The sequence below is a fragment of the Merops nubicus genome, unplaced genomic scaffold, assembly GCF_000691845.1.
Source record: "Merops nubicus isolate BGI_N331 unplaced genomic scaffold, ASM69184v1 scaffold7076, whole genome shotgun sequence".
Lineage (NCBI taxonomy): Eukaryota > Metazoa > Chordata > Aves > Coraciiformes > Meropidae > Merops > Merops nubicus.
Genome location: NW_008614250.1, coordinates 69,702 through 82,540, shown reverse-complemented (window position 1 = coordinate 82,540; position 12,839 = coordinate 69,702). Strand labels below are relative to the sequence as shown.

General features: G+C 35.9%; 1 protein-coding gene across 2 annotated transcripts in view; it reads left to right on the top strand.

Annotated features, from left to right (window-relative positions):
* Nucleotides 1-12,839, top strand: part of ANGPT2 (angiopoietin 2) — a 42,219-nt gene that overhangs the window by 8,713 nt on the left and 20,667 nt on the right. For both annotated transcript variants that reach the window (XM_008942151.1, XM_008942150.1), the window contains exon 2: nucleotides 12,472-12,627. In XM_008942151.1, coding sequence (XP_008940399.1) covers nucleotides 12,472-12,627 — 156 coding nt within the window. The remainder of the gene's footprint in view (nucleotides 1-12,471; nucleotides 12,628-12,839) is intronic.

Genomic DNA, 12,839 nt, shown 5'->3' with positions numbered 1-12,839 from the left:
AAAGAGTGTAAACAGCAACAAATATAAACAAACTGACCCTGTTGAAATCTTACCATGTGCAAGGAAGGATTTTGACAACTACAGTTGACCAGCTACGGAAGAAAGTTTAAATATAGTTAATAATATCCTAATTTTTTCCCCTGATACATAAGTTTATTTGACTTGCATCTAGAGAGAACGTACCCATGCCTTGAGTTCAGCTTCTTTGTTATGGTAAACTTTATTATTTTAAAAAGGCTCTGAGGACAGCATATAAAAACCTAGCTCTGCTCCAAGCATGTAGAAAAATTCCCACTGACTTCTTATTGAAACTGAGATTTTATCTGATGTATCTAAAAACTCATTTGACTCATAAAATGAAACTTTTTAAAAAAACCCTATTTGAGTTAGATAATGGAGTAAACTAGTAAGTCAGACGTGCTTTAAGGCTTACTTCATGTGGACTACCTCTAACTAATAAGGAGGTAGTAATTGGAATAGAAAAAAAGAGTGATAATTTTAATCTCAAAGGAAATAGACATTTTCCTTTTCTTGTCCTTCTCAAGTGTATGTGGGAGTAACATTTCCCAAGAGTCTCATCCAGTCAAGTCCTTCACACCCACCATTTTCCTTAGCAAATTTCCTTTCAACTTCACAACATTTTTTAACCTACAAGCCAAACAGACAATTCCTTCCCTCAACTGGCTTTAAGATCAGTCTTCCAGCCCACTTCTGCAGCTCATTGCACTTATTAATTCCTATCCATGACACACACATTCTAAAATTTGCTCACACAGATTCTGTTCCTTGTTTTATCCCACCTTTTTCCCCCTTTATTAAAACCATTCAGTTTCCAGGCTGTGCAGCGTGAACTGTCTTTTCTCTCTATCCCTTGTCATTCAGGATTCTCAGTTCTGGATTCTTTTGTCCTTATTAAATTTCTTTTTAACTCTCACCTATGTGTCACCTACATGCATAGTCTCCTGGGTATTAAGACAGATAGCTTCTTTTTCTGGCTACCTGCATGCTGTGTCAATGACATTGTACTTTTTCTTGTGTTAGATGTGGTTACTCATCTTGAGAGCAGAATCTTGCATCCAAGGGAGTGTCCTCCAGACACTCTTGCAGAGCATTTTGAAGTCTCCCTCTTCAGTGGCCCATCACATCAAATCTTGACAGACAGGGACAGTTTCCTTCCATAAAATATCCATCGTATAGTGCATAGCTTTGGTTCTCAGCCATTCTTGCTGAGAGTTCCTCCTCTTCTATTATAATCAATGGCAATAGCATTATTTATTTTGAATTGATCTGGCTCCAGCTTCTGGTCTTCATAGAAGGGCACCAGCTGGCAGCTGCCTGGCTTCAGCCTTTCAGGAGCACTGACTGGAACTCAGCTCGAGAGACAACTTTCCATCACCACCTGAGCACTCAGTGGGGCACCAGACACAAAGGGACTTTTGGAAGCAATGGATTTCTTCTTCATTCTGTTCTAACAGTCTAAACTACCTACTTTTATATGGATAATCTTAGCTACTGAGGCAAAAATGTATTTTTTAATCAGGATTATATAAAGTTTTTTTTTTTTCCCCTACATCACACACTACATTTTATTTCTGCAATATGCTGTCTATATGTGCTGATCTTATTTCCAAATAAATGTGGGTTTCTTATCTTAACACAGTAGCTTCCTGTTTTATCTTTCAAGCATGGAATTCCTCAGAAGCTTTTGCTCTAAAGACTTAACTGTCCTAATGGAACAGCAAAGCCAAGAACATATCAAGATGCTCAGTTTTTTAGCCAAGTAGAGGTAACCATGTGAGCTTCTCTTACTTAAGGTAACCATTAGTGCTTTCTGTAGTCAGAGTCAAGTCCATTTTGATTTTGGGGTCTCACTTGCCCTGCCCAGTGTTTTGGAAGCCTTGGAAAGTTCTCTGGCAGGTCTGGTATGGCAAGCAAGGACCAGGAATTTTCAGACTGATGATGAAAATGTAGCAGCTTTTCAGAAACACCGCCTCCCCCATCCACCTAGGATGTTAGCAATGGAAACAGTGGAGAGAAACATGCAGCATGTCTTAAAGAACTACAGCACTGGAGAGGAAATTCCCCTCCACCCCCCCTTTTTTTTTTAAATGTACAGGAAAATCAGTGAGTCCTTCAAAACTGAAGTCAGCAGCTGACGTGTACTGTTTCAATATCTTGAGAATTCAAGGAATTGTCAAGCCTTTAATTCAAATGACCGGTTCTGTCTTGGTAGCATCATCCCTGAAGCTTCTTCAAGAAAAAAAAAAAAATCTCATAAAAGCTCCATAGACTATATTTAGAAGCCAGTATGTTGCAAAGTTTAAGAACTACTCAAAATGCTTTCAGTTTCCTTTATCTGGAAAGTTAAAAAAAAAAAATCTAATGATTTTTCATGATGAAAGATGCTCTGTGAACATAGCTTTGAAAGAGGAGACACCCAGTTTTATAGCTTACAAAAGGGACTAATTGTATTCCACAGCTTCCTAACTAGTTTGATCCTTGAACTCCAAATCATTCTTCCTTCTGTTTGGAAGTGGAATGCAAGATGACTGCTTCCCTAGAAAGCAATGCTGAGAATGAACTGTGAATGCCTAGGCTTTTCGACTTCCACAATAACATATTTTGAAAAGAGGAATTTGCTTCATGTTTCCTCAAAAAATAGCAGCATGATTTGCTCCACCACATTGTGAGCTATTCTCTAAAACAGGGTGTTCTGTCGGGGAATTAATGAATTAAAAAAAAAAATCACTTGATATTGTAAGTTGATATAAAATAGATAACTGGTTTTATATTAAGAAAGAATCTGTGAGAGGTAAAAATTAGAGAATTTCTTTAAATTTATAAGGCTACACAACCAATATCTTTAATGAGAATGTTGTAAGTATACCCACCAGCATACCTGATACTAAGTTTATTTCATTCAGTTTATTTCATTCAGCCTAGTGCTCAGTGGAATGGAAAGAATACACAAAGGGGAAGGAATTACTTTAGATCTGGGATATAAAGTGCTTATTCAAAATGTGGGCTTTTTAGGGCAGAATTGCATCTTTATACCAACCTGTTTATAAAGTTCTGGTTCCCTGATGGTAGTATGCAAGTACAAAATATGACTGAAAACGTGTAGGCTTGTCTCCAAAATGTTTGAATATTCAGTTTGTGAAATTATAGTTCAATGCTGAAAATTAGTATTTAAAAATTAAATATTGATTGGCAGTATTTCTTACACTGTTCATAAATAACGAATCCTAATTTTGAGTGTTGCACATAATGAGGAACATTTATATTCATTTCAGTGAATGGCAGAAGCATCATTGGCTTCTTGTCTTCCTGGCTTCAGTGCTACTGAACTTCGGCAAAATGCCATTCATGACTCACACTATTTATTTATTCTTTATTTTTAGACTAATGGGAACTTTATGAATTCCTTCCCTGACTTCTAAGAGAAATACCACTTAGCTGTGTGATCCTGAAAAACAGTAATTCAGAATCTTAGGTTACTACCTTAATGAATATCCTTAACTCTTAATGAGAACAGCTAATCACCAAATAATTGATTTTGTTTCTGAAGATAGTGTTGTTAAATTTTGATTTCTAAATTACTTCCTTACCCATATAGAAATTCACACTATTAAAAGGTTTGTCAGATTGACTATTTAGTTTCTATTAACATTTTTTTTAAATCTCAAAAGTATTTTTCATTTGCAATTTATTTACCTCCTAAAAAATGCACCAAAAAGTTATATGCATTATATATAGTATAAAGAACCTATGTCATCCTATGAGTGACAAACCATATAAAAACAAGCGTGTGGTTAGGAAAGCAGTAGTGTGATACCACATGTAGGAAACAAGCTCGGTGTCTGGCATGGTGGGAGCTCAAGTCTAAGACAGCCTTTGGGGCAGTTCATACTCTCAGAGTCTCTTCCCTTTTCCTATGCACTCTTTTGCTTTTTCCAAGTCATCATTTCCATTGTAACTTTTGTAGTTAGTGCCAAACATACAGTAGAAAGTATGATCATGCTGTAAGACTTTTTAGTATTAGGTACAAAATACTTCCAGTCAAGAACACAGGGTGAAATTAGTTTTCCATATGTATTTTTGCAGACATGAAGACAATACATGCATTTAGTTCCATGTTATAGTAATGAAATATTTTGGTTTTATTCAAGTAGATTTTTGCCAATGAAGGGGGGATTTTCTCTTCCTTTTCCTAAAATGTATAACTTATAAAAACATAGAACCCAGCTTCCTCTAAGTGAGATGTAATCAGACATGAGAATAAGTTGATAAGCTTTCATTTAGTGCACAACTGGCATTAACTGAACCATCTCTGCATATAGTTTACTTTCAAGTCTGTATTTACTGCATTAAGAGTTAGCATATAAATCTTTGTTTGTTTTTTACATAATTTCAGCTTGAATATTTTCCAATAAATCACAGCTCACTTTCAGCCAGTATTTCTTTATGATGTTACTTTCACCTTTTGTTTGCTGACAGGCAAATGAGATAAGAGAAAATCTTAGCTGGAGGTCTGGACAGGCAGACATGCTCAATGGGGCATTTAAGAAGCTAATAGCGTAGAGATATCTCAAGCATTCCCATAGACATTCCCAAAAGATTTTTTTCCCCTCCCTTGAGAAACAACACATAGTCCACTGGTACTTCCTGCCAAAGAAAGAGAAAAAAGAGAAAGAGAAGGAGAAAGAAAAAAAGAGAAAGAGAAAAAAGGAGAGAGAAAGAAGAGAAAATGTAAAATGTCTGTCTTCCAAATACTGTTGCTTTTTTCTTCTGAAATGTACCAGTTTTTTTCCCAAAGTTACAAGCTACTAACATTGATAACTGAATTTCAGAAAACTGAGAAATATATAATTTTACTTAAAGCTGATTTAAAATAGCTTAAGGTCTGATTGATGGGTATTGATGCAATGCCCTTAAAAATGTGTTCCCTTAGGTCTGTCAAGATAAATTGTTTTTGGAAGGGGTAGTGATTTTTCCATTTTTACTTTAAGCAGTAGCAACACTGATAAACTGTGGAAACAAATAGTGAAAAGCTAGTTTGAAGAGAACAAAACTATCTCCAAAATTGAAATCTTTACAGTACTGTGACACAAGTACAAGCACAAATGGAGAACCTGGCAATACGGTGCTCTGTCCATGACATACATGCACATTAAGCAGTATGAGTGTCATATATATGTAAGTAAAATACTTCGCATTGCCTTTACGAACTGCTGTGATGAAAATGTGACATGTTTTCATCTTTTTTAAAAAGACACATTACAGTTCACTGTAATCCATGTTGAGTAGGATCCAAGAAGATAGCCGTATCACAAGAAATCCTTCCTAGTGTGCAGACTTCAATTGTACTACAAATAATTTTCATATTTAGTATTTTAATTGAAAGCGAAGTTTGTTAAAATAGTATTTAACAAAACTATTTTCTGTCTTTATATATATATAAAAAAAGTATCTGTGAATCAGAAGTTTAAGGATTCTGAGGCATGGATGGATGACCTTCCACAATGACACGGTTACACATTGGCACAGACTTTGAAAAAAATGTTTCAAATTATGGGTTAAAGTCTACTTCAGATGACAGAAACCAGACGTGGCCACAATCCAAAGAACACTGCCACTCTGAAACAAGGGCAAGGCAACTAAGACCAAGCATTACTGGGTTAAAGATAACTCAAGACATCTGGAGTATGAGAAGTAGGAAGGTCTCATCTGTCCTCTGAAGAAGCATTCAGAAAAAGAACTGATAAGACTCATCAGAAGTTTTATTATTTTGCCCTGTCACTAGAACTAAGCAGAATTGACTGTGGATGCTTAAGTTCCTGTTCTTGGGGAATAAAATGTCAGGATGATGACCAAAGGTATTCATGCTGATTAATTCCTTTCATTTAAATTCATGTAGATAAGTTTTGAATAAAGCACAGGACATTTTTAGTAGGGATACAAAAAAAAAAAAGTTTTTGACAGCTTAATATATGTCAAACATGGCAGCTTCAATGCATACTTAAAAAATGCGTAGCTGTAAATATTGTATTTTCTGTTGCTACGTTTTCTACTAGATCTACTACTCCACTTTTGGAACTTCAAAACAAAAATTAGAGGAAAACCACTACAGACATGTCATTATGCCTGCAATTTTCTCAGTATCTACATTAGGTGACTAAGCATGCAGTGTGTATGGTAATATACAACCTGTTCAATAGTTCAAAAGAACTTGCAGAAGTATTTTGTAAATTAATTACTAAGTGCAGTCAAGGTCTGAATAGAAATAGCTGTTTCCCATAGAAACCTTACGTATGTTCTTTGGTTTTCCCCCTTGAAAATATGGAGAAAACTAGTTTTAGTTACATTATTCCATGCTTATCAAACCACTGCTGCCAAGCATAAGAAGGCCCTAAAACTATAAATTAATGGCAGAACAAGCAGTTGTCACAGCAGTCAGAGGAAGATAACAACCCACATATGCAATGATATCCTTAGGAGAGTATTAGGCAAAGTCTGTATTTAAAACTCTAGCATATAATTTTAAACCATTTCACTTATCAAAAGCCACAGTTATGTTAATAACAGTTCTGACATCTAGGAGAGATCCACAATCTGCAAACTTGACAGGAAATTGTCCTTTGTTTTCTTTCAGGTTAGTGCCTGTAGGCTTAGTCAGAAGTCCAACAAAAATGTGAGAGCTGATGGAAGGAAGGGAGCAGGAACACGTGGCTGGGGCATGAAGGTGTATGACCTCTCCACGTGGCCAGCAATCAGCTCTTGGATAGGATGAATAACCTACTGGGAGCTGAGCTTCATCCAGTGTGTCACATGCAGCAGTTGCTGAGACTGTAGGGCTAATGACATTGTTCATGCAGTGAATCTGTTGATCTAAATATAAGGTTATAGCGATATGAGTGCAGATAAACTTTGATCTCTTTGCTATTTCTCCTGACAGTTACAATTTTAGAATGCTTGCTTTATTATAAGAATGAAGATTATCTTCACATTTCAGTAAAGTTCTGAGAAAGCCTCAAACCAGTGCTTTTGGAATTTTCTCAAGCTTACAGATTAATTTCCTGAAAGAGGTAAACTATTTAGTCTGGTAATCCATGACTGATTCCAGGAAAAAACAGTCTTTGATAGATTCTGATGATCGTAGGGGTGGATACAAAGGATTACAAAGCTCCAGCCACCTACCTACTTCTTCTAAGAGAGACAGCACTATGTAGAAACTCATGGTTAACATGACCTCTCTCTGAAAATAAATGTTGTAGTGACAGAATCAGATTATAAACATTAAGAAAATCACCAGACTTTATTTGAAAAGACTGCTCCAATAACTGATAAACTCTATAAAACGAAACTAGCAGCCAGTACTATTTATGCCATTTATATGGGGTGGTATTTGGCAAAGAAATGATGTATGTATTAATACAGCTATAAATGCTACCAGGAAACATGACTGTTTAATTAGGATAGACTAACCAGTTGGCAGCAAAGAACAAAACCAAGACCTCATTTGTAACTTTAAATGAAAAAATGGTAGGTAGTGTCTACAAAATGAGTGAATAAGTTATTGATTCTTTGAGAAATTGTTCTGTGATACGGACACAAACTATGTAATAGCAATCAGAAAGGATCTTCATTTAAGTAAGTATTGGCAACCCTTCATAAAGGATTAATACTATCTCTGCCAATGGTTAGAAAACAAATTTCTTTTAACACATACTCTAAATGTAATTTTTTCTTTCTTGCCAATTTAAAGTTTGCTTTAAAGACAATCTTGTCTATAAAAGCAGTGTATTGGAACACATTCCAGCATGATTGATCTGCCCTTGTTCTTTTGGCAACTAAATTATTTTTTGACAAATTTTGTATGATTTTAAGTAATAAAGCACGACAGGCTCAATTTGATGACCTTAGAGAATTTTGTCTCTCTAAAAATGCATAACCATAACTATATTACAAACCTTAATAGTGAAATTATTTTTTCAATTTTCCCAGCTGTTTTTGCAATTTAATTAAACTTCAAGTGGTATGTTTTTTCCTATCTGCTCTTTCATTTTTATATTTGCTTTTTTCATGAATACATGCCAGCCAAATTCTTACACAAACCCCAGAATGTTTCAAGAAAAAAAATCCCCCAAAGAATCGCTGAAATGCTGTCAACTAACTACTCCTCCTTTCAAATCTGAATGTATTAATACCTCCCCTGCATTTCCTTAATATATGATTCATTGATTGATTTACATCCTCAAAAGCAGAATTTCTGAAAGAAGATGCATCACTAATAGTCAGCTATTAGGTTTGGGCAATTACTTTGTCCAAAATAATCATAACGTAATCAAGGTCAACATATCAAAACTACTATTAAAAGAGATTAAAAATTACTTTCCCATAACTAGCAATGTGGCAAAGGAGAAATCTGGCAAATAATCCCTGCTGCACCTTCCAAATTTGAGCAAAATATTGGAGGAGACAGACGTGCTGTTCAAACCAAACTGCCAAGCTTCCAAACTCACACGTGGGGACTGAAGCATTTCACTCCTGTGCCCTTCCCTCTTGAAAATGACCCAAGCTATTCTCCCTGCTTCAGAAATTCTGAGTCTGCTGCTGCTTATAAAGGAAGGAGGCTCCTTGGCAGGAGCTGATGAGTAGTGCTCTACAAAGAAGTGTGCCACAAAGAATTGCTGTCTTGCAAAATGGCTGCTAATCCTCAGTGTTGTTAATGAAGGTCAGCCTTGGCTGCCTTAACTAGAGCATGTATTGAAAAAGTTCTTCCACCTCCCTCTCCTGGAAACCCAAGGGCCTCACTTTCCAAGAGTATGCAACGGGAGCATGTTCTGCTCTCGTTAAGGTCAGTGAGAGAGGACGGGCATCTTGGATGAAAGTAATTCTTCTATTCATCTTTGAAGAAAGATAAAAGTAAGCACCTGCCACTAGAAAAAAAATTAGGAAATGTAAGAATAGTACGAAGAAGTGTAAGAAATATGAATGTAAGTTGTAAGAAGTCCTGCTTTGTACAGATTTGCACTGTACGATGGAGAGAGAGGGAATATAAATAAAGAGGGATGAGTGCATAGTTTAGTTCAGGCCAGGAAGAGAAATTTTATGATCTATACATGCAGAGAATGCACAAAAGTTGGAGAGGATTAGTGACTTTGAAGGAAAGAATAGAAGGGGTTTATGTAATCATGCTTTGTAGGATTTTTAGAAGAGAAAAAAAACCACAAGCAGCTCCAAAGCCACTTAAGACGTCAACATAATTTTGATGCTTGGTGTTGCTCTAAATTAGAATAAATGAGCCAGATCATGAAACTGGCTTTAAATCTTAAAATAAATCCTTTCTGATGTTCATGTTTTGTTCTTTCAATTAAGTACAAATATCATATCCCCTAAGTTACTTACTTAATATTTTCAAGCTGAAAAACAGACTTGAAGACAAACTGCTAAACTGGAGTCAAGAGAATACTTCAATGATCTAGAAGACATCAAATGAATGAGATATTATTTGAAACAGGTTAGATACTTTGAGGTAGGCTTATAATTACAAGCAATTCAGATAAGATAAATTATGAAAATGCAGATCTTTGTGTCCAAATAAAACTGCTTTCTGAGGCTGCAAACAAGGTGACAAAGGGTATAAATCTGGCAAACAGAACCAGCAGATGCTTTATATTGTAAGCACAGGTTTTGCCTACTGCAATCAGAGCAACCTTACAGCTATGTGTCTTAACTGGGCAATTGCCTAAGCTGTTTACCTCATCTTTAAGCCCAGAATTAACTCATTTTCTAGTACTGTGATCTGGAATAGCTTGGGGATAACATTTTCAAAGAAGTCATGCAGTTCTGTAATCCTATTTGCAGAGATGACTTTGCTCAGATACTCATCCTGATCTCTCTCTAGTAAACAAGGAATCAACCTTGAAGAGTGAGGTTTAAAATCCACAATTATTTTATGAAAGAATTAAAGCTCTTGATCAGTCTTTGTTTATCTATTTATTGCCATTTTTTTTGGTGGGTCTATTTTCTAAATGAAGGAAGATGCAATATTTTGAGCGCCTTTTTATATGGTAGCTCTCTGATACTGGAGGTGTCCCCATCCGTTTTTTCCTCTGCCCTTTTTCTTTTTTTTCCCCCCTCTTTTTCCCACTGTCCCTTCTAACTGCAGATGTGCATTGAGTCTGCCAGGTGAGGCCGTATCTTGGATCCTTATAAGGGCATTACAATACTTGACTGTGGTACTAAAAAAAATTAAATGCATTCTGGAGATCTCCCTCCATTTTCTTTTAACAAAGGTGCATTTGAGAAAAAGTTTTTTCCCAGGTGTCTAAAACAGTGTCCAGTTCTCTAGATTCAGTTGCTAAAGTTAATTTGGACTCCTATAAGTTGTTTAATCCCCAGACGTCTAGCCTTTTCAGAGGCTTATGAATTTTTGTTCTTGGTCTTCATGAAGCAGTATCTTAAGTTTAGTGAAAAATTACTTTTCTTCAGGTATTTCAAACGTCTTCTTGGACTATGATGCACTAAGTACCACCTTGCATTGCTTTTTAAATTATCACTATACTCTGACATCTCATAGCCTAATCATCAAGGAATAAAGATGTCTTTCCATTACTATGCAATTAAAAACCATTGATCTTACTTCAGCAGAAAAGAAGCAGCTAACCAAATGATGTCACCAAAGTTTTAAAGAAATTCCAATATATATTCGGTCAAATATTTGTCTCTGGGTGGGGAAGCTTTTGGAAATGAGAAATATTTGGAAGCAAATGGTAAGACTTAAGAACTGATCTTGTGAATGGGAAACAACTCTTATTGCTATACTGTGATTGCAGCTGGAGATATCCGTGTTAAATTATCATGCCAAAACCCATGTCATTGTACGCTTGCTTCTGGTATTCAAACAGGTTATTATGCAAAAAGCATCTGACAGCTGTCTAAAGGCTAGTTTAAAATCCTTGTGGTACACCTGAGAAATAAGTTCACTTACAGAGAATTATGGTAGATGTGGGTCAAAACTTCTGCCAGATACAAAATCTCTGTTGTGCATTGCAGTCCACCAGCTAATGGGGGAGAATGGAGTGAACAAACAAATAGTATTTTGAAAGTTTGGTCACGCTGGACAAAAAAAAATAGTGGTTACTTCAAACTAGGAATATACTTGCAGTTTTAGAGTTTTTAACTTCTTAGTACACCCTGTTTTTTTCATTTGCCACTTGTAAAAAATTACTGTGAAGTCAGAAAAAAAACAAAACCAAACCAGTCTTGCTCAACTGTTATTGGAAGGGGAAACATTCCAATCTGATAGATCTGCCAGTTGATCTTTAGCTGGTCAGAAGTGGAAAGGCTGCATCTGGACAGTGGTTTGGTAGGATATTAAATCGTAAGCTGCTTTTTCCTCACTGATATGGAAAGTAGCCGTACAGTAATGTTCAAAGCTCCTCTGTACAAGCCATTATTCCTCTCAAGATAGCATTATAAAAATAATATTTAAAAAAAATCAAGTTATCAGCCACTTTAACCAATTTCCTTAGAATAGGAGTTGGTGATGTTCTATAATTTGTGCTTACTGACACGAGCTATTTGCTGTTAGCTAGTATTCTCTTTGTTGGTATAAGATGAAACTCAAAAATTACTATGGTTCTCTTGCTAGAACAGTGTTGGAGTCAAGTAGAAGTTTGATTCTAGAAATTACTGGAAAATTCCCATCAAAGAAAAAAATCAAAAAACAAAACACATGACCTGGATTTTTAATATTTCAAACATATGGAAGGAAAAAATTCCTGAAAGGTTACTTGATTTTTCTCCTTGCTGCTTATTTTCTCCTTGCTTTCCTTGAAAGCAGTATATTCTGTTATAAAATGACTATCGAAAAAGCCTTATTACTTCAGAATTACATATTTAAAACAGCTTTTGCATTCCAAAATATTAATAATTTGAAGTCTTTATAGGTTTTCCTACTATTTCGTGTCTTTATCTTAAATTCTCTTTGATAAAAATGTGCATGTTACAGTGTTAAGTGACATCTGACCTCTGACTTCTAGTCACGTGATGCAAAATGCTTTTGAAAATATTTAAGTCTAGATAAAGGAAGATGACTAAACTCCTAAGCTTTTGTCTTCTAAAAAATTCCCATCACTGCCAAAGCTGGTGAAGCTCCTCTGATAGTTACAATGGTGGGAGCAATAAGGCAGAAATGCTTCCAAGTGTCCACAAGCTTTCTCCCCACCACGCCTTCTACGTACCTCCTGCAAATTTCTGTTTCTGCCTTTCGAAAATGGATAGCCGCACATTCCTTGTCATATCTGCCCTTCCTCTCACAGAGCTTCACATTGGGAAGCTTCACACAAACGCCTAACAGACAAGGAACAAATGTGTTTAGCAAGGCAGCCAGCAGGCTTACTGTACTATCCCCTCTTCCAACATTTAAAGAATGCAACTATCTTCTCTCTTTCCTTTCCCATGTAGCTTGAGAATTACATCCAAGACAGTATGAAGAAAGAGATGGTAGAGATCCAGCAAACTGCAGTGCAGAACCAGACTGCAGTAATGATTGAAATAGGCACAAACTTACTAAATCAAACAGCTGAACAGACCCGCAAATTAACAGATGTTGAAGCACAAGTAAGTAATGAATTAGAAGTCGATCATTAAAATCAACAGCTCTACCCATCTTAAAGAAACATTAGTATTTGGTAATACATAATTCCATCTCAAGCCCACTGTTGTCACTTGAAAGACTTCCATTGCAGCAGGATTTGAAGTCTGTCTAGCAAGACAATTGTTATATTAATTTTTAAAGTACTTGAAACTACTGTACTATATCCAAGCATCAG